Source organism: Agelaius tricolor, unplaced genomic scaffold (assembly GCF_023055355.1).
Source record: "Agelaius tricolor isolate 1412-34295 unplaced genomic scaffold, bAgeTri1.0.p SCAF_8, whole genome shotgun sequence".
Taxonomy (NCBI): Eukaryota; Metazoa; Chordata; class Aves; order Passeriformes; family Icteridae; genus Agelaius; species Agelaius tricolor.
The window spans coordinates 34,186,643-34,209,302 of record NW_027269268.1 but is presented as its reverse complement, the minus strand read 5'-3'; the positions used below and the strand labels follow the sequence as shown (position 1 = coordinate 34,209,302).

At 39.9% G+C, this 22,660-nt stretch overlaps 1 protein-coding gene across 1 annotated transcript; it reads right to left on the bottom strand.

Annotated features, from left to right (window-relative positions):
* Window positions 1-6,656: 6,656 nt before the first annotated feature.
* Window positions 6,657-22,660, bottom strand: ASAH1 (N-acylsphingosine amidohydrolase 1). The gene is made up of 14 exons (XM_071432261.1): window positions 22,502-22,660; window positions 17,203-17,249; window positions 16,919-17,009; window positions 15,599-15,685; window positions 14,573-14,651; window positions 13,624-13,698; window positions 12,717-12,762; window positions 11,294-11,438; window positions 10,261-10,315; window positions 9,978-10,059; window positions 9,246-9,377; window positions 8,886-9,009; window positions 8,154-8,210; window positions 6,657-7,492 (listed from the first exon to the last, which is right to left on the bottom strand). The coding sequence occupies exons 1-14, from the start codon at window positions 22,616-22,618 to the stop codon at window positions 7,403-7,405; spliced, it is 1,227 nt and encodes a 408-aa protein (XP_071288362.1). The 5' UTR covers window positions 22,619-22,660; the 3' UTR covers window positions 6,657-7,402.

Sequence of the window (22,660 nt, the reverse complement as noted above, 5' to 3'; positions counted from 1 at the left end):
CTTAATAATCCTTTTAGATGGTTTATGTCTTCAAAAGAAAAAACAAATTTTCACTGTACCTTTCTAGAAGACAAAGTTATGGATACTATTTTTTGGATTAGATATCTTTGTTTAAAAACAATGTTGAAATAAGGTTGCTAGACCTTGTACAGTACAGAGTTAAAATACTGAATTCTATTAGGATTGCAATCATCACATTTCATCTCAAATTTGTGCCTCTTTCAGAACTTTTTTTTACACACACAGTGGAGGCTGGTGTTTTGTAGTGACTTACAGCTCCACTGTACGTGTTGCAGCATGTATTGTGCTTTTGTTACTGCTGTTTGTTGCTGCATTTCTGACTCTCTGACTTGCCAGGCATGTGGGTCCACTGAGGACTCCAGGTGTGGGTGTTTGTCTGCATAGGACAGATTGTGGACTGGCATCTATAAATGTCACTACAGAAGGTAGTGCCTCTGAGAACTGGTGGATACCAGAAAAAAATCCCTCATATTTTAGCAGTTGTAACCAGGAATTTAGATTCAAAAACTTTAAAGGTTTGAGAGTGCTTTTTAGAAACTGCAAGAAGAGGTGACTATTAAAAAAAAATCCTTGATATTAGCTCTGGTCTTGCTTTGTAATTTATAGTAACAGAGATTGGTTTCATCCCATATGCTGAGAAAAATTCTGCTAGTGCTCTTTGTTTTCCCATTTGTAAGAATCCACTTGGCAGATACTCAGAGCTGAGAAGTGTATTTGGCATGAATCTTCAACTGCAAACATAGAATGTCCACAAGGTAACATTGAACCTCATTCCATATAGTGGTTCTTGAGCATGCTCCTTTGTTGTCATGTTACAGCAGAAAATGCAGGGGAGCAGGACTGCTTGCTGGTACCTGTTGGGTTTAGTCTGTGGGAAATGTTTACAATAAACAATTCCTGTGGGTGTCATGTAACCTCAGTGCTGTTATTCCTGTTACAGCCCTCAGCCTGCATGTGGAAGCGTAGAACCAGATGACAACAAAACAGCTTTCTAAATTAAGGAGAGGGATGGTGTGGCTGGTAACACTGCTTTCAGAAACAGGAAACAGCTGTCACCTGTCATGCTGTGGCTGACAATTCCTTTGGCAAGGACAGCTAACCCCCATGTAGCAGACAGAGGTGCTGGCCCAGCTCTGCACACTCAGAGCCAAGCCAAAAAAAAAAAAAAAAAAAAAAAAGTGTGGTATTTATTAAAAAAACCCAAGAAGGTGTTTCAGACTGCAGGTAGCCCTGGCACCTGGGCCGTGGGAAGCAGGATTTGTGCTGCTGGTATGTTGTTGTGATATTGTGTAACGCAGACATTATTGAAAGTGGGAGCTTGAGACGGGGATAGGCAAAGTCACTTGGCTTCCTTTCAAACCCATTTGGGTGGCTGGGATGTTTATCTGGAATGATATGGGCATGTACTGCACTTGCAGGCTACTTGATAGGAAGGAGGCAGATAATCAACTGAGCAGCCTCAGGAGGAAGAAATAAATATAGAGTCTGATGAGAGGTTGGAGGAGAAAATTAGTGGGTTGCTGCTTTGGAGGGCAAAGGTGTAGGGAAGATCTTCACAAAGCAAATGTATGCTTGACCCATTGGCAGAACAGAGGCTGGTGCAGATGGCATGCTGGGAGGTTGTGGTGCACACCTTGAGTAAATGGGATCTGTGTCAAGTTCTTTTATTGTCTCTCTTTTTCGCACAGACACATGGAAGCCACAGTCTGCTGTGTCTTTCATTCTCATAAATTAAAATCTTGACCTGTCTAGCTCAGACACTCAAGCACTACAAAATAAGAAAACACCAGAATCATAGTAAGTGCTTGTATGTAACCTGCTGCCCTGTGCTTACAGGGCTCTTAATCACACACTCACATCTCCTGTTTTTCCCTGTGCTGGCCCTTTCACAAAGTCAATGCCTCAGCCAACATGGGGGTGTCTATGTTAAGCATGCTCTAAGCCCTGCTTATTTTGTGAACCAAACAAACCTTGCACTGAAGTGATGCATTTTTTTATCAGTTTCCCTATGGTGCTTTCCCTTCCATGATCCTTGAAGACTTGCTGAGATCAAACTAAATCAACTTTCTTTGACAGCTTTAGACTTTTTGCATTAGTTTATCTTCCTCAAAATGAGAAAAGTAAGGGAATATTTTGCCTGTGTTACATATGGAGCTCTGATGTACAGAGTTTGAAATCAAGACTGCTGGATAGTTTTGAGAGACTTAAGTGAGATGTAAAAAAATTAGGATTCACTTTACAGTACTTTATATGACTGCAGCATAGCTCCCATTGTCTTAATTGCCTTTGTGATCAGTACTTCCAAAATACCACCCCTGGTATCACAGACTGGGTACCAGCTAGACACCACAACCTACTGCCTGTGCAGCACCTGGCAGAGCTGGGGTGAGAGTTTAGTGGACCTAGTGTGTACTGAGATGTGACTGGTCTGTAACATCATCCCTTCTCTTGTAAGAGAGATGTCTTGAAAACTGGAACAGGTTTCTCCTTTGTTATGTTGTTCTCATTCTTCACAGGAATGCAGCCCATCATCTGCAGTGAGCAAAAGAAGGGATCTCTGCAAAGGGAATTTTGGGATCATACAAAGAGAGTGTATCTGATTCAAAAAGAAATGGGAATGAATGGCTTCTATGCTTCTGGCCACTTCACAGCCTGAGTATACTTCTAATGTAACTTATCTTGATTTTAAATCTGAAGAACAGTTGCTTGAGATAATATGTATTTTTGATTTCAATATTCTTTTCTTAAAGGATCAATTTAGATCTACTGTCTCTCAGCATAATTTGAAAATACATGGTAACAGCAGTTGCTGCAGATGAGGAGGCACATTTTGGTTGGGGATTCAGCTGACAGCAAAGGAAGGGTCAGTAGAGGAGCATAGTGCAGGTGCTAGATCTTCATAGCCTGCCACTATTGTCTGTCTTCTTGTGCTGTTTTACTTCTCTTTCCTCTGACATTTCCTGACTAGCTCCTGCCCCTTTCACTTTTTTTTCCCCTTCCCTGTTTTCTCCTTTCCATCCCGTCACATTTACTTCTTTTTCCCACCTGGCTCCCACAGAAGGCATGAAGGTTCATGGAGCTGGATATGGCTGTCTTAAGAGAACTGTTTCCAGCTCTCAGGGGATGGTGCATGTACACCTCCTGCAGAAATGTAAATGTAGCATTTTGGAAACTAAGCAGATGCAAATTATATGTAACTACTCAAAGGTTTAAATACTGGTGCAATTCAGATGGTAGGTGTAGCCTGAGAAAAGACTATGTCTAATCCAAACAGTGGACTATGTCTAATCCTGGTACCTGAATTAAAGTTCTGCTTTAAAAACAAGATGGCAATGCTTTGCTACAACTCAGTGCTTGTGATCTAATATTTTTTAGTGCAGACAAAAAAAAAAATCTTTCTTACTGAGATGACCCATTTTCACTGAAATATAAAGAGGAAAAAACCTAGGGATGTTTTGTTTTGTTTTGTTTTTTTCCCTACACTGTGTATCTGCCAAATAGAGAAAACTTAGCAAGTTTAAAAGAAAGACAAGACTAATAGTACAAAACATTAAGCAAAGACTGGAGTTACCTTAAATGCAGAATCTCCAGCATAGGCAGTCTCACTACTGGGATTCTTCTATTGCTCATGTGTAACCCTTGAGCTAGGAGAACAAACTTTGCAAAACAGATTAGACTGAGATTGTCCCATATACAATTAGTGTAATTCAGAGCTGATTCACTGTAGATCAGAAATGTCCTAAGTATAGTGCTTCTTGGTATGTAAACAGGCTAGCTCCTTTATAATTATTGTCCTCTCCCGTACGGAACTGTGTGGGAGCAGACATAGTTACAAAGGACCTTTAAAATCTTTGATTCTGCCATGTTACAATGGTCTGAAAAACTGGTAGGCAGAGCTCAAGGGAAAAACCACATGGTCTGCTTGGTTCTAGATCACAGCCTTTGGCCAACTGGTAGGTTCAGTTTTCAGACTCTCTTAACTGTCAAAGCCAGCTTCTTACAAAATGCATTATAAATATCTGCAGTTTTCTTCCCAAGGCAAACTGTGGCTTGTGCCAGTTCTTTGATTGAGCATTAGTCCTGGCTCATCTTGTTCTTCTGGTCCAAAGGATGAGAGGTTTTTACTGCTCAGAGAGCTTGGGTGTGCCCTTCTCACTAACAGTTCTGGTCCTCCAAAAGCAGAAGAGTTCATCTGATGATCCATGCCATAAGCAGGATCTTGCCATAAGCTGCTGCTGCCAGCCACTGAGGTGAAATCCAACCTTTTCTTTGCATTTTTCTCCTTGCACCTGTAGCCCAAGGAGCTGCTGTGTGAAAGCAGGACACGAGCTTGTGCTGGGAGGAAGGAGTATTTAATTGTTAGTTGTGGAGCCTGCCTGAAGCTCTCACCTGCTGCTTGTCCATCCACTCTCCATCATGCCTGCTTACTCCACTGAGAATCTTTTATTTACTCTTGCTGCTTTCCTTGCAGGTATTTTCCAGGACATCTGTGGGCCCTGCTCTGGAATTTTGCTTCTAAGCAAAGCCTTGACTTGTAATTGACTCTAAAGCAAACTGACTTGCACGTGTGTCCCAGAACTACTGCTTGATTTTGATTAAGATTCAAATTCCTGCCTTATCCTGTCCTCATTAACTGCCAAAATTTTGCTTTTTAACACAGGAGATGACATTCTTTTTTCCTCTGAAATGGTATGGGGCTTCACTGCATGGGTTCCTGAAACAGTAAAGGTGAAGAATTTTCTTTTCAAACTGAATTTTTATTTTTTTTTCCATTTAAACGACAGCATCCAAACAGCTTGGTCTCTTCTGTAACACCTTATTTAATTCAGTTTATAGTAAACTGGATTAACTCTTTGTATTTACATAAACAGTAAATCTGCTAGAAGCCAAGACTGAAGGTGGTTTTTCTAGAACTAGGCTATGCAGTAATAGTCAAAAATTAAGTATGATTTTCTTGTTGCTCACATATTGACCTTTTTTTGCAACAATTTTGTTTTTCACAACTGAATTAGGAAAGCTGCATAAATCTCTTATGTAAACTTGAAGAGAAAAATATATATGGATGGTTACTTGACCTGGGAAAAAAACAAACCTAAGAAAAAGTAATCAGACCACTCCCTCAGTGTTTGTGAGGGATCTCAACTATGTGTGCAGCAAATTAATATGAAAAACCACACCCATTGCCATTGTATCTTTCTATGTAAAATAAAAGGCAGCTAAACAAAATCCCAACATTGCAAGTAGCTGCAAACATTTCTTCAGTGAAATGGTCACTGTGCCTAGAGCAGGAGCAGCAGGGGGAAGGCAATAAACTGATATTAAAAATAGGTATGTCTATCTGTAACAAAAGCAAATTAAACTTTTTGTCTGGCTTGAGAAAACTTTCAGACTTGATTGGTGAAGGTTGAATCAATAAACAATCACATTCATCACTTTTTGTATATTAGGGCATACACAGTAAGACAGTTATTGGGGGTTTTGCTTTTAAAGAGCTTTGTTTATTTTAGTCAATAGCAGCATAGGCATTCAGGCTCTGGACAGACAACTATGGAATTTAGCTGTCCTTTTGCAATTGTAAAGCAATTTCAAGTGTGGAAATGTGGATTGTCTTGCACAAGGGACATTACTTAACTGTTACTAGTCTACACTGCCTTGTTCTACATATGCTAAAGTGGGACAAGACTAATTAAGCAAGTAAACTGATTTTTAAATTAGGCAGTAATTTGATTATGGATGTTACATAACTTCATTCCACATAAATCCTAACAATCCCCTGGCAGGTTGAGGTGTGCACTCAGAAACAGGCGATAGGCTCCTTACAGTACAGACTGCAACATCTGACTTTGTTCAATTATCTTTTATGAATCAAATGGCCCAGGAAGTGCATTTCACACATGCATTTTTCACTGATTTAAATTGTGTTGTTATATTTGGTTTCAATATATTCACTATTGGTTTCAACAGATTTCAATATTCATAGCTGAGATTAAAAATGGACTCTGGTAGTACAATCACGCTAACACACTTCTGCTTGCATGCTTCAGTTAAAAAAAGAAATTAGATGTCCAACTAGACTGGCCCTTGTTTAATCAGTGGGATGTTGATTTTTGTGTGCTCTCAATTTGTCAGTGTTACATCCCCCTTTACTGCTTCTGGCTGTGCTACTACAGGCATTGTTCTAAGGCCTAGAGTATCAGTACTTCATTTTCTTCAACCAGAAGCCGTGTTTATTTATTAGCTGCTAAAATTATTTGGTAAATAGCATCCCTGTGTAGAAAACACAGGAGTTGGAACTGTAAGCTAGTCCCAGCAATGCAGCCAGTGTTACAGATAAAATTACTGCCTCTGACATTATCTGCTTCCTAGGATATTAGGGTGCTACTACTTCTCTCTAAACAACCTTTCTTTCTTAACTTGAATTGCAGACAATGGTGTAATCTGACTTGGCTTCCTTTCCCCAACTTCAAAAAAAAACCAACCAAAACAACCCAACTGCCTTATGATAATAGTTTTAACTACCAGTTTACAAAATCAGAAGAAATCAGTTTTGCAGACACAGTCTATTTGGAAATGAAAGCACTGTGGTATCTAACATGCATGACGTCTCAGACTGAAGTATGAAATCAGTACATGTGTACTTTGGTGACAGAAAGTATCTTTTCTTTATTGAATTAGTATTTTTTTTGAGACAACAGAAAAATCTGTATTAAAAAACCACATTTGTTAACAGGCCAAGAAAGAGCTTCAGCAAAAGAGTTATAAATCAGTAGCAAGACATTCTTGGCTCAGATTTTGTTTTAGATACTTCCCCAAGACCTTGTTTCTGTGACTATATATGACACTTGGTAGGTTATTTTATAAAAGGGCATATCAGACATATCCTCACATTATACCAGAACAATAGCAATTAATTTTAAGTGCTTATGAAAAAATAACAGAATTGTATTGTCCCAGATGGTCTTCTTACACCCAATTCTTTTTGATGCTTGGTAGGTGCCATTATAACTTGTGTTCCTTGGGATTTTAATCTAAATAAACCAAACCAAAAAACCCCAAAATTAACAAGCCCCCAACGAACAACACACCAAGAATACTGCCAAGACTGAAGAGATCTAGAACTAACTGCTGAACTCATTTGGCAGAAACAGCTGAAATCACACCAGACACTTGTGAGAATACATTTCTGGTCAGCAGAACTGCTGGTTACAAAGCAAGAAAGTCTGCTGTGAGATAGGGTCCTTCACTGTTAGAAACACTTTGCCATTTCTATAGAGCCATTAGATTTTTGAAGAAAGGAGACTGAGTAATCTCTTTCCAGAAGCATCTTCTCAAGGAGGACACCAATTGGGACAAGCAGCTTCCAGCACGGAGAGGAGCAGGGCTACCAAGGGCTGCAGGGATCTGGGCACTCCCGCAGGTAAGTCTCTGTATGGCCATTGTACACCTCCATCAGCGTGGTGCACACTGTCAGCTAATGGGCACAGGGGGGGAAAAGAGGAAAAAAGAAAATCAACCACATTACAGGAATTAGTGAAAAACTCTCTCTGATACAGCTGAACAGTTCTACAAGCATTTACCTTCTTCAGTCAACAACATGCAAGTATGAATTGTCTGTGTTCTCAGTCAAGAATGCTGCTTCTACTTAACACAGGAACTAAACTTCATCATTCAAGAACTCTTAAAAACTATTTCCTTCAGATTTTTTTTCCTAAACACCAAAATTTCAATTCCAGACTAAAACCTCTTGTGTTGCAAGAGTAATGTGCCTGTAGTATGCCTAAATCATGAGGTATATTAACTTGTTTTATGTGAATTACAAAGACATAGATCACACATTAACTCTGGTTAGAAAGGTGCTCAAGATGTCTGCAGAGCAGCTGCTGCCTCAAACTAGGACCAGCTACTATGAGGAAAGGGCTCAGGCTACTGAGAGTTTTAAAGCTGTACGGCCTTTGGAAAATAGCTATTCCAGCAATTACATTTTGCTTTCACAAAGTAATATGAAATTTGTTTTTACACACATGTTTTCACCTAAAAACCTCTGAATGTACCACTGAAGCCTCCTCCTTATATGTACAGTAGTTAGTGGTCTGCTCCCCACTCTAAACTTCCTGCAAAAATAGAAGCATTACCTTATTGAGCACAGGCTTTGTGGAGAGAACATCATAAATTGCAGGTAGGGAGAGATTCTGAAAGAAAATAATACACTGATATTAAGGGGCATTACCTGTTAATGTAACTGCTGAGAACTAACTGTTTTACACTTCACTTAAATAACACAATGCAGTTTTAAGAGTACAAGATACCCATAACACTTTGATATCAGAAGAATGTGGGCTGCAAAAATTTGACCAGACCAGATCTTAGTAGAGCATGGCACACTTAAGTGTGTTTGCTGCCCCAGAGTGTGTATTTTAATTTCACTGGTAAAACTACCCTAAAAACACCAAAAGTCTTTCTCAAGGTATCTCTGGGTGTACCCTCCTGCATATGCAACTGCTGGAGATACTTTCAGAAAACCCACCTAGATGAAATGAAAGCCCAAAGCAAACAAACCAACCAACCAAACCAAAAAGAGTCCCGAAAACCCAATCCCCCCCTAAAACCACAACTAAAACCCAAACCAAAAAACAATACCCCAAAAAACCCCAAACAAATAAACAAAAAACCCACAAACCTTCCCCATGTAAAGAGGCAGCTTCTTCTAACCCAGAAGCAGAGACAAGGTACCACAAAATCATCAGCCACTTGTGTCATTACAGCTGACCTTGAAAATAACCTGAATGCTCCTGGCTGTGTCAGGTCAGTAGTGCAAGCTGGGAGTTTCAGACCAGCAGGATATGAGGTATTTGGAGAATGATTACCTCTTGTGTTGTCTGGTTCAGGCATTTCATTGCAGGTCCTCTACGATTATCCAGCACCAGTGGAGGCTTCCAGCGATCGTAGTTGGTTTCTACCACATACCATGTACCCTTCTTGATATCAAGGCTGGAAAAGAGGTCTAAGTTGGTGCTTTGCTTCTCTAAATATATAGCAAGTACACATATACAATATACACTATATACAGATACATTATATTTTTAGACTTGCTGTGGTATTTTTCAATGATGGTAAAGAAGTGAGTTCTTGTACAACAGAAGTCACAAGAAACAGAGCACACAATTAGAGGTGGAACCTGTCCTCTTCTGGAAGGCTGAGTCAGGTGTCAGGTCAAGCATACTCACTCCCAGATATCCAGAGCAGCTGTCCTGGACCGAGTTATCACACACCCTTCTCCAGAATTTCTGCCTCCCAGAATAAAGTAAGCTGGAGCCAGCAATCTTGTTTTTGCCAGTCTGTCTTTTGCATCCTGGTAACTGTGGGTAAGATAATGTTGGACATTAAATCCTATAAATGGTTCAAGTACTGAAGAGCAAGTTCCACAGACCCATGACAAGTTTGGGTAGTTAAGCCTTTCTTCCCTTTTCATGCACATATGAGGAAACAGGATCATGATAAAGGAACACATTTAAGCAAAGCTTCTTGTCTCATTTTGTACCCGAAGTAAGATTGTTTAGAGGTGCTCTCTGCACTTTTTCTACACTTGAAATATGAGTAAAATGATGACATACTGTGTCATATTCCACTGAATTGATTTATTACATAACAGCTTTGTTTCTTCTTACTTCCTACAATGTACTAGTACCTGTTGGATGTGCTTTGATGCAGAATGCTGTAACCCATTTTGATTACCAACAGGCTCATCAGGAAAAAAAGAAGTTTGAGGAAAAATATTTGAGGGATCACGTGTGATGCTTTGCCTCCTGCTCCAGAGTACCAGCAACACCAGTATTTAAAGTTAAGGCCACTAGGAAGGTATCTATATCACTGGATATTAAGCATACATCTACAGTATTCATGCTAGTTGAATGCAAAGCAGACTAAAGAAGCATAATATTTAGAGGGAGAGGGAATACCTTGTAGCATTCTCTAATACAGTTCTTGTAAGAAAGCCCATCCACATACCATCTCTTCTACCAAGAAACCATTCAAAGATTCCTGCAAAATATCAGAATAATTAGTTTTCAGACAGTTCACTCATGCTACTCTAACTTCCACAGCTGGTTTTAAAATAAGCTGTGTTTTATCTAACTCATCTGCAATCTTTTCACCATTTCTGTGCCTGTTTATTAAGGTAACTGGTTTGCCCAGGTCTGGAAAACTTGTGCAGAAATAATGAAAGAAATGAGCATTACTCACCCACATAACCACCATCAAGACTGAAACGCTCATTCATTGTCAGAGTGAACAAGTTCTGAAAAGCATTAAACAAGCCAACCTTCAGCCACTGACAGCCCACGAGTACCAGTAATAAACAAGAGGCAGCATTGCAATTTAGATGTCAATTGAGCTGCTTGTTTGTTAGGCTCTTCCCCTTTGAGTAACAGACTGCAAGATCAAGCTCATGTAGAGAAGAACCTAATTTATCAGGGCTTGAATAAGTAGAAATTAGTTTTCTGACTGGCAGACAATTAGCACGGCATGCTTTTATGCTGAGCAAGTCAAGCCTGTGGCCATTTATTCCTCTTGGTCTGTGTTGCATTGCTGAATTAGCAGTTTTCCTTTCCCTGCTGTATGTCACCTTCTTCTCAGACCTCTGAGTACTATTCTAGTTTGAAGGCAGATTTTTAAGTCCCAGTGCTAAGCACACCCTGCTATGTTACTGCTATTTGCATGGGCATGCAGCTGCACACACTGCAGTCCATGCTAACTGAACACACAATTCAACCTCAAATCTCAGTCTCCTGCAACTAATGTTTCAGACAAAAACTGAATTCAGCTACCCCAGATTTCAGGTGCCTATTAAATAAAAACCCAAGGAAAAAAATCTTAAAATGCAGGACTGCCTTTTCCAAGAAGGATTGGAGAAAGAATTAAATAGCACAAGTGTGCTGTTCCCCCTCTGGGATCACAGCATTAGCTATTAGCCAGCAAGAAACTCTAACCACCTCAGCACTTCGTATTCACTCTCGTTCATATTCAAAATTCAATGCTGTTTTTAAGAACTGTCCAAACAGAAACATTTCATTTAGTCAACCTCCTTTCACAAGGAAGGGTGCAGCATTTTTTTCTTTTATCTGTCTTCAAGTAGCTATGCTGTGCACCAGAACAACTTAGAGATCATTTATTGGAAAACATCCCAAGGCACAGCATGAAAGCAGAAAAATTTGAATATTAAAGGAAAGTCTGAAGCATTTGTAACAAACTGACAAGGCTCCATTCCCATACTTACTGGTTTGACTCCAGACACCATGCCTATGTATCCTGCAAAATTTGTGGACTTGAACACTGTTTTGTTGTTTCTCTGAAAGTCCAAGAGTACCACTAAAGGCTTCAGTTCCCGAGTTAACGTCCAGGAATTATTTTTAACATCCCACCTGCAGGAGACAGTACAGCACTTGAAACTTCCCTCAGTAGTTTTCAAAGCTTCCCTTCACAGCATGCATTCATCCTGTGTATGATGCCTGTCCTCTGATCTAACTCACATCAGGCAAGATCACTGCTCTGTAGTTACCTGAGCAGCACCAGCAAGGAACAACTAAGAAGTCTAAATGCAGAGGCTGGCAGTGAAAAGAACTAAGTTTTGTTTGAACCAGGAGCATATATATTGCTCAGGATTAAACAGCACCACCATCACAGCTGGTTTGTTTTGAACACACAACTTTGTTCTCTACCTGCTGGCAAAGGCAGCTACAGCTACTGCCTGTGACACCAAACCTCAAATTCTTATTTTTCAAAGGCAGAAGAGAAACCATGTACTACTGGATTTGCTCTACATGAAGGGAAGTACCAATCCTAGTTTGTAAAATTAGCCAGACCAATTTGGAGGCAAAAGGTTGATACAGAGCACTTAGCAGACTGTTAAATTCTCTGGAAATAATCCAGACTCTGGGAGCAGCTTTGAAAGTTTGCTTAATTTTCAGGAAGCATGTTCACAGTATTTCTGGCAAGTATCAGAGAAGTCCAACACAAGCAAACCAAGGGACAGGTGGAGTCACAGTAGACAATGGGTGAGCTTTTAATAGGTAGGTAAGAATTTTAATAAAGATGAGCATTTAAATTCCAATTGTGCATTGAGCATCATCACGATGAATGATGTTACAAAATATACTGGGGTAATAAAAGCAGATGCTGAACTACCTGACCAGGGGCATGAAAGGAGAACTAATGAGTGCTGGGCAACAAACTACAGAGTTTGTGTGGAAATGAAGAATGAGGGGAAGTGTCAGTGGAGCACAGTACAGTAACTGGGGGGGAGGAGTGGGGAGGAAGCATTAAAATGCCATGCCACTCCGTGTCACTGCATATATTAGAATTGATGCTTCATCCCATCATGTAAAGAACAAGATATACTGTGCCTCAGAGATCAGGTTACATGGGCCATTCTTTGGTTTGACACAGTTTGAACTGCAGCTGAGAAAAAAAGTAAGTAGCAAAACACAGTTGTTCTTGATGCATTTGGGGCAGTTTGACATAAGATCACTAGAATATCCTGATCTTTTAATTTTAGCCTTTTTTTACAACACACAATGGAGAATTACTTGTCACAGTCCTACAGACATCCAAAGAAGACTCAAAGAATGTATGTAGCTATTTAAAGTTCAGCTTGCTTTTTCTTTGAGTTTAAAAAAAAAGTCACAAGTTTAGGTACTTACCCTAGGAAGAGTCCAAAATCCAAGTTTCTGGCATGGTACAGCTTCCCTATACAACAATAAATAATTAAATACAATTTTCCAAACAAATGGACAAATTTCAGCTTAGAAACCCAAGTAATGAGTAAGCAGTCAAATACCTGGGAAAGTGTGGAAAGAAAATAGCATTCTCTATTTGCCCTTTTCATAACCACAATATAATGATGGATTTTTATTGGTCAGAGAAGTGTTTTGCCATAACTGAAATCAAGTCATCTTGCAAACTGCTGTCCATCTCAGCCTCTAATCTTTCCACATTATCTTAACACAATGGCAACACCTTGAGCTTCTTCTAAAAGTGAGATGTTTGTAAGCACTCTGAGAATCCCTCAGAAACTTCCTAAGTTGGAACAGGTGCAGACAAGGGCTGCAGAACTAAGAAGGAGAATGAAAGAGTCTCTTTTCTCAGAAGAGACTGTCCATTTTCTCTACCAGCATACACATGCAGTATCTAGAAACTAGATGCAAAATCCTGCATGGCACTGAGAAAGTTTCAAGTGTGTTGCTGGTGTTTCTTTCCCCCAGAAAAACAAATACCACCTCTTAAAAAAACCCCAACACCCCAATCACAAAAAATTCACCATCCAACAAAACCAAACCCAAATCATCTTTGAAAGTATTTTTGTCCCTTTTTTTAAACCTAAGACACTTATGAACTCTTATTCCCTTTCTCAAGGAATACCTTTACTTATCAGTCCTTAGGCATTATTATTACCTTAGGCATTATTATTACCTTTTATGAATATACCTATTATTACCTTTTATTAACAGACCTTATTGGCTGCAGTTGAGGAGGACTGTATTTGCATAACTGAGGTGGACCCTCTTCTACATAAAAGAAAACTGTTAACATGATTTTGGATTGCATTACCTGTTTTATCTTCTGCCACTATTGATGTACATACAGTAAAAATTTCATAAAAAATGTTAAAAATAACAATTTCCCCTAGAAAAAAAAAGAAACAAAGTTCAGTAGTTTGAAACTTGCCATGAACAGAAAAAATTGTTAGAAAAAAAGCATAGTGCAAATTCATTATTCTGTAATATTTGTTAAACATTTCAATTTAAATATCCTTTAATCTTTAAAATGACTGGTTCAGCAAAATCAAGAGCTTCCTGAAAAGCAAAAGAGGGATCAGAATCTCCTGACTTTCTGCCTCATCATGCACAAAGCTGACAGTCATTGCTACTTCCTCCTCTGAAAACCCCAAAACAAGCTATAAAATTCACTTTAAAGCAGAAAGCTGCTATATGCACCACTACTGCCATGTAAGAACTACTGCTAGCAGCAGATGTAGTGCTCCTGAATGAGGGAAGCTGTGCAAACAGGCAGTGCTCCTTCTCTGTCTCAGTTCTGGAAGAACTCAGTGCCTACTCATCTGGAATGGCATTCTTTTGCAGGAGGTACAGAGGGAAGGCAGAAGGACATGGCAGGGACCACAAGGGAGAGAAAGCACAGCAGGAAACTGAGCCTTGACTTCTTTCTATGTCAACAGCAGACACACAGCAGAGTGCAAAACCAACAAGAATAAAGGATTCCCTCAAATTCTGGTGCACACAGCTGAGACTTGCTCCACTTCCCAAAACCTAGGAGTGAGAACTTACAGCTCTACAGAGCAGTCCCAGCCTGATAAAAGGCTTATGTGATTTATTCTTCTCTAAAACACTGTTCTTGTTTAGGGTGAGGATTTATTGCTTTAACTACTTAAGTAATGATTTGTTAAAGTCACAACTAACTGTATATTGGTAAACACATTAATTTTAAATGACTCTGTATTCCTAGCTTTCCACTATGTTAATCAAGTATTGGAAACTGTTACCCAAAGGAATCCCAGAGGAATTTGCAATCCCTTGGAGCTCTTCATTAAAAGGATAAGGAAGTGTAGCAGTCAGATGAGCCTGAAAGGAAAAGTTTTTTTTTGTATGATATATGTTTAAATTTACAGTATTTTGTTACTTACAACAAATGTCTCCTCAACAGGCACACTTTACTCCCAGCTATTGAGTGTTTAATTTCTCTGCAGCCTGTAGAACTTGAGGATGTTTGCAAAGTACTTGGAAGATAAGTATACACTTAAGGGAAGTAAAACTCCTACTTATCAAAACAGTGACGTGAGCAATGGATATGAGCACAGCCTCTCTTTGCAGCAACCGACAGAGAAGTGAAGCAGGACTTGTATACATAAAAAGCTCAACTGCAATGGAGCTCAATGTCAGTGTTTATGGGCATCCTTGACTTTCACATGTTGGCATGGCAACCTGTAAAAGCTGCATTTATGTCCACTCAGGCACACAGGGATAAGCTGTAACTAAAGGTGGGGTAGAGATCTGACCTTTGGCTGTCTCTAACCCTATACTGCTTTCTCCTGTTCCATGCCAAAGCATATTCTAATCAGAATCAAATTAATTTTTAAGGTGAGACCTGGTCAAAGTTGTACCTGTAACCAGACATTTATTACAGTTTTCAAAACCTGATTTTACTCTACTGTTTAAAAGAAGTTGAACACGGTAAAAAATTTCAGTCAAGTGTTTTGCTACAGTAACTAAGGCTGTTGCATATTTGTCTAGTGGTACTAATCCAAACTTGAAAAGATCTTAGGAAAAATTAGAGGAGGAAGAGACCTGCATCCTGCATTTTTTGTTTAATGGTTTCAGTCATTCAGAGTAGACAACAAGGCAAAATTTCAGAGTGACTGTTTGAAATAACATTTTTGTTCTGTTCCTGAAATGGAATTAAGAACTTGTAAATTAATAATTTTGAAAGTTCTTAATTGCCAGATTCAGAAGCATTCTAATTCTGTAGTCAGGGCATACAGTAATAAAATAATTAAGCTGAAAATACTTACTATTTTGTTATCCACTATGTCAACAACTTTGCCACTGGGAAAGAAGGTATTTGCTATATCTTTAATATTCTGGACCACAGTCTTCAGCTAAAAAGAGCAAGGACTTTTGTTGAATAGAAGTTCTTAAGCATAAGAATTGCTTAAGATAAATACTAACAGAACTCTTTGACAGACTTTTGAAAAAAAAACTTTGTTGAGAAAAATACATGCTTAAATAAAGTGCTAAATGTCACCTTCTTAGTGAGACAAATACCCCCAAGTCCCCACTAGAATCACTCTTCAAGCTTTGTTCAAGTAACTTTCTTGATTAATTCCAATGTGTCCTTCTACCAGAAATAACAAATTACAGGAAAGCCATCCTCATCTTCTGCTCCTTTGAACACATTTTAATACTCTGCACTCTTCTATCTTTCAGAATGTTAATTTCAAGCTCTTTGCTTAAGCACTGATGTTACTGAAGAAAAAAACACTCAATAAACTTCTTATGAAAGCACATGCTTTCGATCTGTAACATGTAAATGTCACAAATAAGAGTTCCACTCCATGTGATCAAGCTCCAAAGTACACAGGAGATAAAACTCTTCAGAATTTAATGCGAAACCTGAAGCTTCCAACGCCTTTTAAAATAAATATCAGCATGTAAGTAGAATTTGTCTGGCTTTCAGAGTGGAAAGTCCAAAGTCAAGGGATAGAGAAAAAAAGCCCTAGCCTTGTTTGAGAAATTAAAAATTACTCAACTCAATTTTCATCCATCTTCACCACAGCTGTTTTAAGCAGTTTGAAATAGGCTCAAATATTAAAAAAAATTATTTGTGCTGTGTAAACACCAGTGCCACAACCAGCATTCCTGAAAAGGGTAGGAAGCTCTTAATTTGCCCCTTGCCATCTCATCATCTCACACAGCATTTTGAGAGAAGTAGGGAGGTGCAGAGAGGAAATGCTGCCTCAGTTTCACTTCAGTTTACCAAGGGTGTTCCTTTGGTGTATTGCTCCCTCTTCATTCTGCACCACCTCACTGCTAAGGAGATTTGATAAATAGAATGGCACATGCTTGTTGATGGCACACTGGTTTTTACACCTCTACATCCCAAACACCAGTGTCTCTACACTTGATGCTGCTAGCTTAAGTGTTAAACAGAAAAAAAAAAATTTACTCAAGCTATTATTTTGAACTGGAATCATATTAGAAAAGTCAACAGGAAATATTATCTCTTTCAGATACTTTCAGCACATGTATTCCTTTAAAAGCTTTTCTCAAAACAAAAGGCTATGTGCTAATTTTGTATCTGCTAAGCTTCAGAGCAGCTCTGCATTTCTTACCTCTGTCTTTTTGTCACGCATCAAGTCATCCCACCTTCTGCTGGGAGGTAAATCGAGATTTATGACATATGTGGGTATGTTACCTTTGAACCTGAGAGAAAAACACCAGAAATCAAATTTAAAGAAGGCTCTGAAAAAACATTTGACAAAATAGGTGCTTCCCACCTGTAACTAGCATTTTTTAGACCTGCAACAGAAACAAGTTTCAAGAAAAAAATCCTGTTCAGACTTGCAAATCAAAACTTCTCTGTAATTTGCTAGACAAGTTGAATCAGATTACTTACGTTGGTCCTGAAGGAGGGTACATTTTACTCCTACACTCTTCTCCATACTGCAAAGACAATGAAACATTACTATTTAGCTTCTTTGTAAAACACTATTATTCTAGTAGACTTAGTTTTGAATTAAACCTTTAGGACTAGTCAGTTAATTCAAAGTCTTGGGACTTTGGAAAGAGGAAAATAGAGGAGGAGGAGGGACCAGAAGTGACTTCCCCATGCTGTCTGACAGACCTCTAGACAACTTGTCTAATGTACTCCATGGCAAGCACAAGGGTATGATAAATATACAAATTGTATATATTTTTACTCCATATGATTTAATGAAGAGCCCTTCAAAAGCATATTCTTTATATAAGTTCAAGAACCTCAGATCTCAGTATGGACCAGTCTGTTCTCTTTGTCTAATTCATAATCCCATTTTATAGTGTCATTCCTAATTTAGTATTAAGCTGCACTGTACAGCTGGAGTAGGGAAAGCAGAATGAACTTTGGGCAATCCCTCAGCTGGTGGAATGAGCTGAGGATTCAGTGTGGAGAAGTGCTGCTGAAGTGGGGCAAAACATTACATGGGGTGCAATTCAGGAATGTAACTAAAAATATACCTTTATTCCTGGGAGCATGGCTAGTTACAAATGAAAGTTTGAGAACTATTTTAGATGTACTCAAAGTGAATGCAAGGTTGTTTTTCTATCAATTACATAAAGCATGCATATAAATATAATAAACATATGCATATACATGCCACAGTTGTAATTCTATGTTCTAGCCAGTGACATACAAGCAAATGCCTACTGGCCACCCACACTTCTGCCTCAAGCCAGTTGACAGCAGGCCAGGTTTGGTCCCAAAACTATGTGAGAAGTTCAGTAAGCTCCTTAGAGTCTAATATATCTCACTAAGAAAAAGGAAAGGTACATGTGCTGTTCTGGGAGCCCATGGAAAAGCTCCTAAAGCACAATTGTTTGGGAGAGAGAACACAAACAAAATATGGAGTGATCCTTCCACCACTACTTCCCTTCCTCCCCACCCTTGATTTCCAGTATTTATTAGGCTGTATTTATTAGATTACTAGTGTGTCCTTGAAAGGCATTCTGGTTCCAGTGAAAACTGTGACAACATCTCCAGCACCTATGTAACTGGGACAAAGAAGTTAACTCATGTCAATGTTCTCTTTGGGCTAATCTCATTATCTGTTTTTAATGCATTAATATAGAAAACACAATGTCTTACACAATGCCACGGACTTGAAACAGCTTAATTTATTACAACTGGAAACAGCAATTCTAAATTGGGATTGATTTCTCTGTGTTATAATGTTATCTCTTTCTGCTGTTTCCAGTTGGTGGGAGAAAACATGAGATGAATTTTGGGTTTCCAACAGATGAGGTGAAGGTATAGGGCCAGCAGCTTTCTGTTTCCTAGATTTCACTGTAGTGCAGTTAACAGCCTTTGCACAGCTGGAACAAAAAGTCAAATACAAAAGGTCATTTAATTTTCAAAGTGAGGAAGCATCAAAACAAGGAGGGTAGGAGGGATATCAGATGACTAATTAGGCAACAAAAGTCAGAGGTTTTGTGCAAAGCCAGATGAATGCTTAACAGTATTGACGAGACTGTCTTGTGCAATTTTCCATCCTGCAATTCTAAAATCCATCAGAAATAAGTGACATTACATTTACACCCTCCTGGAATGCATGTACACATTTGGAGCTTCAGGAAATATCTCCATCAAAAATATGTTTCCTTGACAGACAAAGCTTCTAATAAAAAAGTTATCCAAAGTGGATCAGAATTCCATTACTCTGTCAATGGAGCCCGTGCTCACAGAGGAAACAGTGGCACCTGTGCAAAATGATTTCAGAGGATTTTAAGCTAAAGGTGCAAAACGTTATGTCACTCCTGGCACCCTCCCCTGAGATTTTAATCCTGTATCTGCACCTATTTTTATCTTCCCAGTGCTTTGCAGCCTAAGCTACAAAAAACGGCAAGGAACGCAACAGATAAATGGATAGAGAACAGAGAAAATGCTCCCTCCTTACATGTGGTATTTTTAGATTTCTAACCTGTCTATGTATAAAGCAAGGTAAAGACGTCAGTAATTCCTAAAACAACCTGTACATCTTTCAAAACTGATTGAGGTGTCTGAAGAAATTGGAGCTAATAATAACTGTTCCTTTAGGTTAACTTTAGAATCACAGAATATCCTGACTTAGAAGGTACCCACAAAGGATGATCAAGTCCAACTCCTGGCCCTGCACGGGGCCCTGCACAGCCCCACCCTGTGCCTGAGAACATGTCCAAATGCATCTTCATCTCTGACAGGTGATGCCCCTCCAGCCTCAGTGAAAAACTTTTTCCTAATATCCAATTTAAACCTTCCCTGACACAGCTTCAGGCCATTCCCTCAGGTCCTATTGTTGATCAGCAACAAGAAAAGATCAGTGAAGGGATCAGTGTCTGCCCTGTGCTTCCCCTTCTGAGGAGCTGTAGACTGCAATGAGGTCTCCCCTCAGTCTCTTCTCCAATGAGAACAAACCAAGTGACTGCAACAGCTCCTGGCACATAGGCAACAACTTAAAAAGATGTCAAGACAATCAGAAAACTAGAAGTGGGGTGTTTTGTTGTTTTGGTTTTTTTTTAAACGAAGTTCTAACAAGAAATTAAAAAAAAATGTTAAAAACGTTATCTTTTGCAACCAGCTAAAGATTATCTGCAAAGCTTTCTGAGAAGGTAAAAAAAGAAAAAAAAAAGAAAAGAAAAAAGAAAAGAAAAAAAAATAAAAAGACACCTAAAGAATTTTCCAGAATCAGCAGAAAATCCATCAAGCACTTTTTATAACCAGAGTAAAATAAGCAGCTTTGAAGTTATCACTGTGGTCAGTTGGGCTTTCCTCTCTGCAGAGGCTTGACACTGGAAGAACAACAATAAATGCTGTCCAAGAAAGCCAGGAACATCCTTCCAGCATGACAGAATCACCTTCAGTTTCCAATGTGACAAGCCAGAGGTCATCCCCTAGAAAAAGCTATTGGCAGCTGGACCCAGACAACAGATTACCACTATAAATGTGCTTTTCAAACACCCACTGAAACCCCTAAGAGCAATACAGCTACTCTTGAATGGTGATTTAATGCTCCCTTTATTTTGCTTTTTAAAATGTACTCTTACCAGTAGGTTGCATATCTTAATTATCTTACATACTGCCAACTTTGAAATTGAGATGTATGTAATGACACAAAACTGGATGGGTGACAGCATGGGATTGAAACATTTACAGGAGGATAATGCAGTGGAGGAGAAGTAGAACATGGTATGGGGAAATATGGAAATAAAAAGTGGAAGTATCACAGAAGATTCATATTTTGACTGATTGTATATAAAAAAAAAAAAGTGGAACAGAAACAAGTAACTTAGCAAGCTGTTGAGATGAATTGGGTGAACTGTAAAAAATATCAAGTAGTAACAGTTATTATTGACTGGAGTACAGAAAATTAATGCATGGTTTAATAACTGCTGAATAAATATTTTGACACCTAACCTGATTTCATTAATATGAAATAGACTGAATGTAAGTTGTCCAGTCTAAGGAATACCAGCACTTCCTTTATTTCTTTATTTTTGAGATAGACCATCTCTGGCATCCCTCCTTAATATTTATGTATTTTATATTTTTCACCTTCCTATGTAAAAGCAAATAGAAAATTACCTCTTTGAGCTATTAAATATAAACCCAGCTTTTCAGTCAATCTGTAATATTGAGCATCCTTTGGTCTATGAACTCTGTGATCGAACACATTTTCCTCTCTGCTCCTCTTCCCTCATGGGATAATGCCAATGCAACACTATTGTGCTGCAGGAGTCCCAGGGCTGTTCACCTTTCTGAACACAGAGGATAAGAGTACTCTTGGAGTAGAAGAAACGATGACAAGACAACCTAAACTGCAGTTTGGACAAAAAGGTCAGCATGGCTGAGGGGGCCTCAGTGAAAGCTGAAGGGACGGACAGTCTGCACCTCTGAGATGCAATTCAAGGCATTTATCTTCTGTGTTCTTTGTTAATGAGATGAACTCAGTGGCACTTAGGAAGAATTCTTCAGCATGTAAAGCAACCCTGCATCTCAAACAAAAATAAAATATCCAAGCCTAATATCTGGCTGCACAGCAGCACAACCTGGATACACAGCGGATATTGTGCAAGTGCAAAGATGTAGCAAGTGAAATCACATGCAAATCAAGCTCTCATGCTACTACTTTGCTGACAGCTGGCACTTTCTCCTACAATTCCATACTCCAGGATACTTTTGGCTAAAATTCTGAAGTTGTTTTAAGCTGCAGATAGCTTATAGCATTAGGAAGCTGCTCTTGGCTGGTAGGATGGGACTGGAAGAAAGGAAGAGAGGGGAAAGAGAAAAGCCAAATCCTGTGTACTAAAAGATGCTAAGGGAACACTGGCCATCCACATGTCCACAGTCATTTCTGCAGCTCTCCCCTTTCACAAAACCCATACTAACTTTCCCAAAATCAAAAAAAAACCAAAACCCCCCCCCCCCAAAAAAAAAACCAAACTTGGAACAAACTAAAGAATAAAAGACATAAAAGAGGTAGTATGTTCCTAAAATATTTAAAAATAGACTGCAAAAAATATTTTGAAACCCAGAGATATTTAAAACTTGTTCTCTTCATAGAGGACGAGTAAATTTAGGAACTTCAAGAGATGAAAGGATGCTTCACTGCTTCAGGCATACACCAGGAAACAGGAGCAACTGTTTACATGCCCAGGAGATGGAAGCCAGCCTGCTCCAAACGACTACCTCCGCCTTCCCAGCTTCCCAATTCCACCAAAAGTTAAATATTTCATTTGTTCAGTTAAAAATACCCAAACGGCCGACAGAGCAAGAAAGGACACCAAGGCCACCTGCTCCACGCTCCTCCCCTCGCTGAGCCACAGCACACACACTCAGCAGATTCACAACCGTGCGCTTTTCCAGCAAGCCCCTCGAACTTCCCTTCTGGAGATCGCCGCTGTGGTGCAGCAGGGCGACACTGACACTACAGAGGGGCACGGATCCGAGCGCAGGAGCGAGCAAGGGCTCGCACAGCCCCTCCCGCCGCTCCCGCAGGAGCCCTGCCCGGCCTGGGGAGCCCGTGGGGGCAGCGAGGCGCTGCCGCGCATCCACACGCGTGGATCCCGAGGCTCGCCCGGCCTCCCGCCTGGAGAAGGGCGGCGGCCGCATCCCCCCCGCCAGCCCCGGCGCCGTCCGCTCCCGCCGGCCCCGCTCTCCCCCGCCCGTCCCCTGCCAGGCTCACCGGGTCCGGCGCCCAGGCGGGCTGCGCCAGCAGCAGCAGCAGCGCCAGCAGCGCCCGGCCTGCCATGGTCCTGCCCGGCTCGGCTCCGAGCGGCGCTTCCCGGAGCCGCGGCCACATGACAGAGCCCCGCCCGCCGGGGGCGGGAGCGCCGGCACGGCC

Coding starts and splice junctions, on each gene's coding strand:
- ASAH1 (XM_071432261.1), bottom strand. CDS start 22,618: ATGTGGCCGCGGCTCCGGGAAGCGCCGCTCGGAGCCGAGCCGGGCAGG. Junction 17,010..17,202: donor TACCCTCCTTCAGGACCAAC/GTAAGTAATCTG, acceptor TTTTTCTCTCAG/GTTCAAAGGTAACATACCCA. Junction 10,060..10,260: donor TCTTGATGGTGGTTATGTGG/GTGAGTAATGCT, acceptor GATATTTTGCAG/GAATCTTTGAATGGTTTCTT.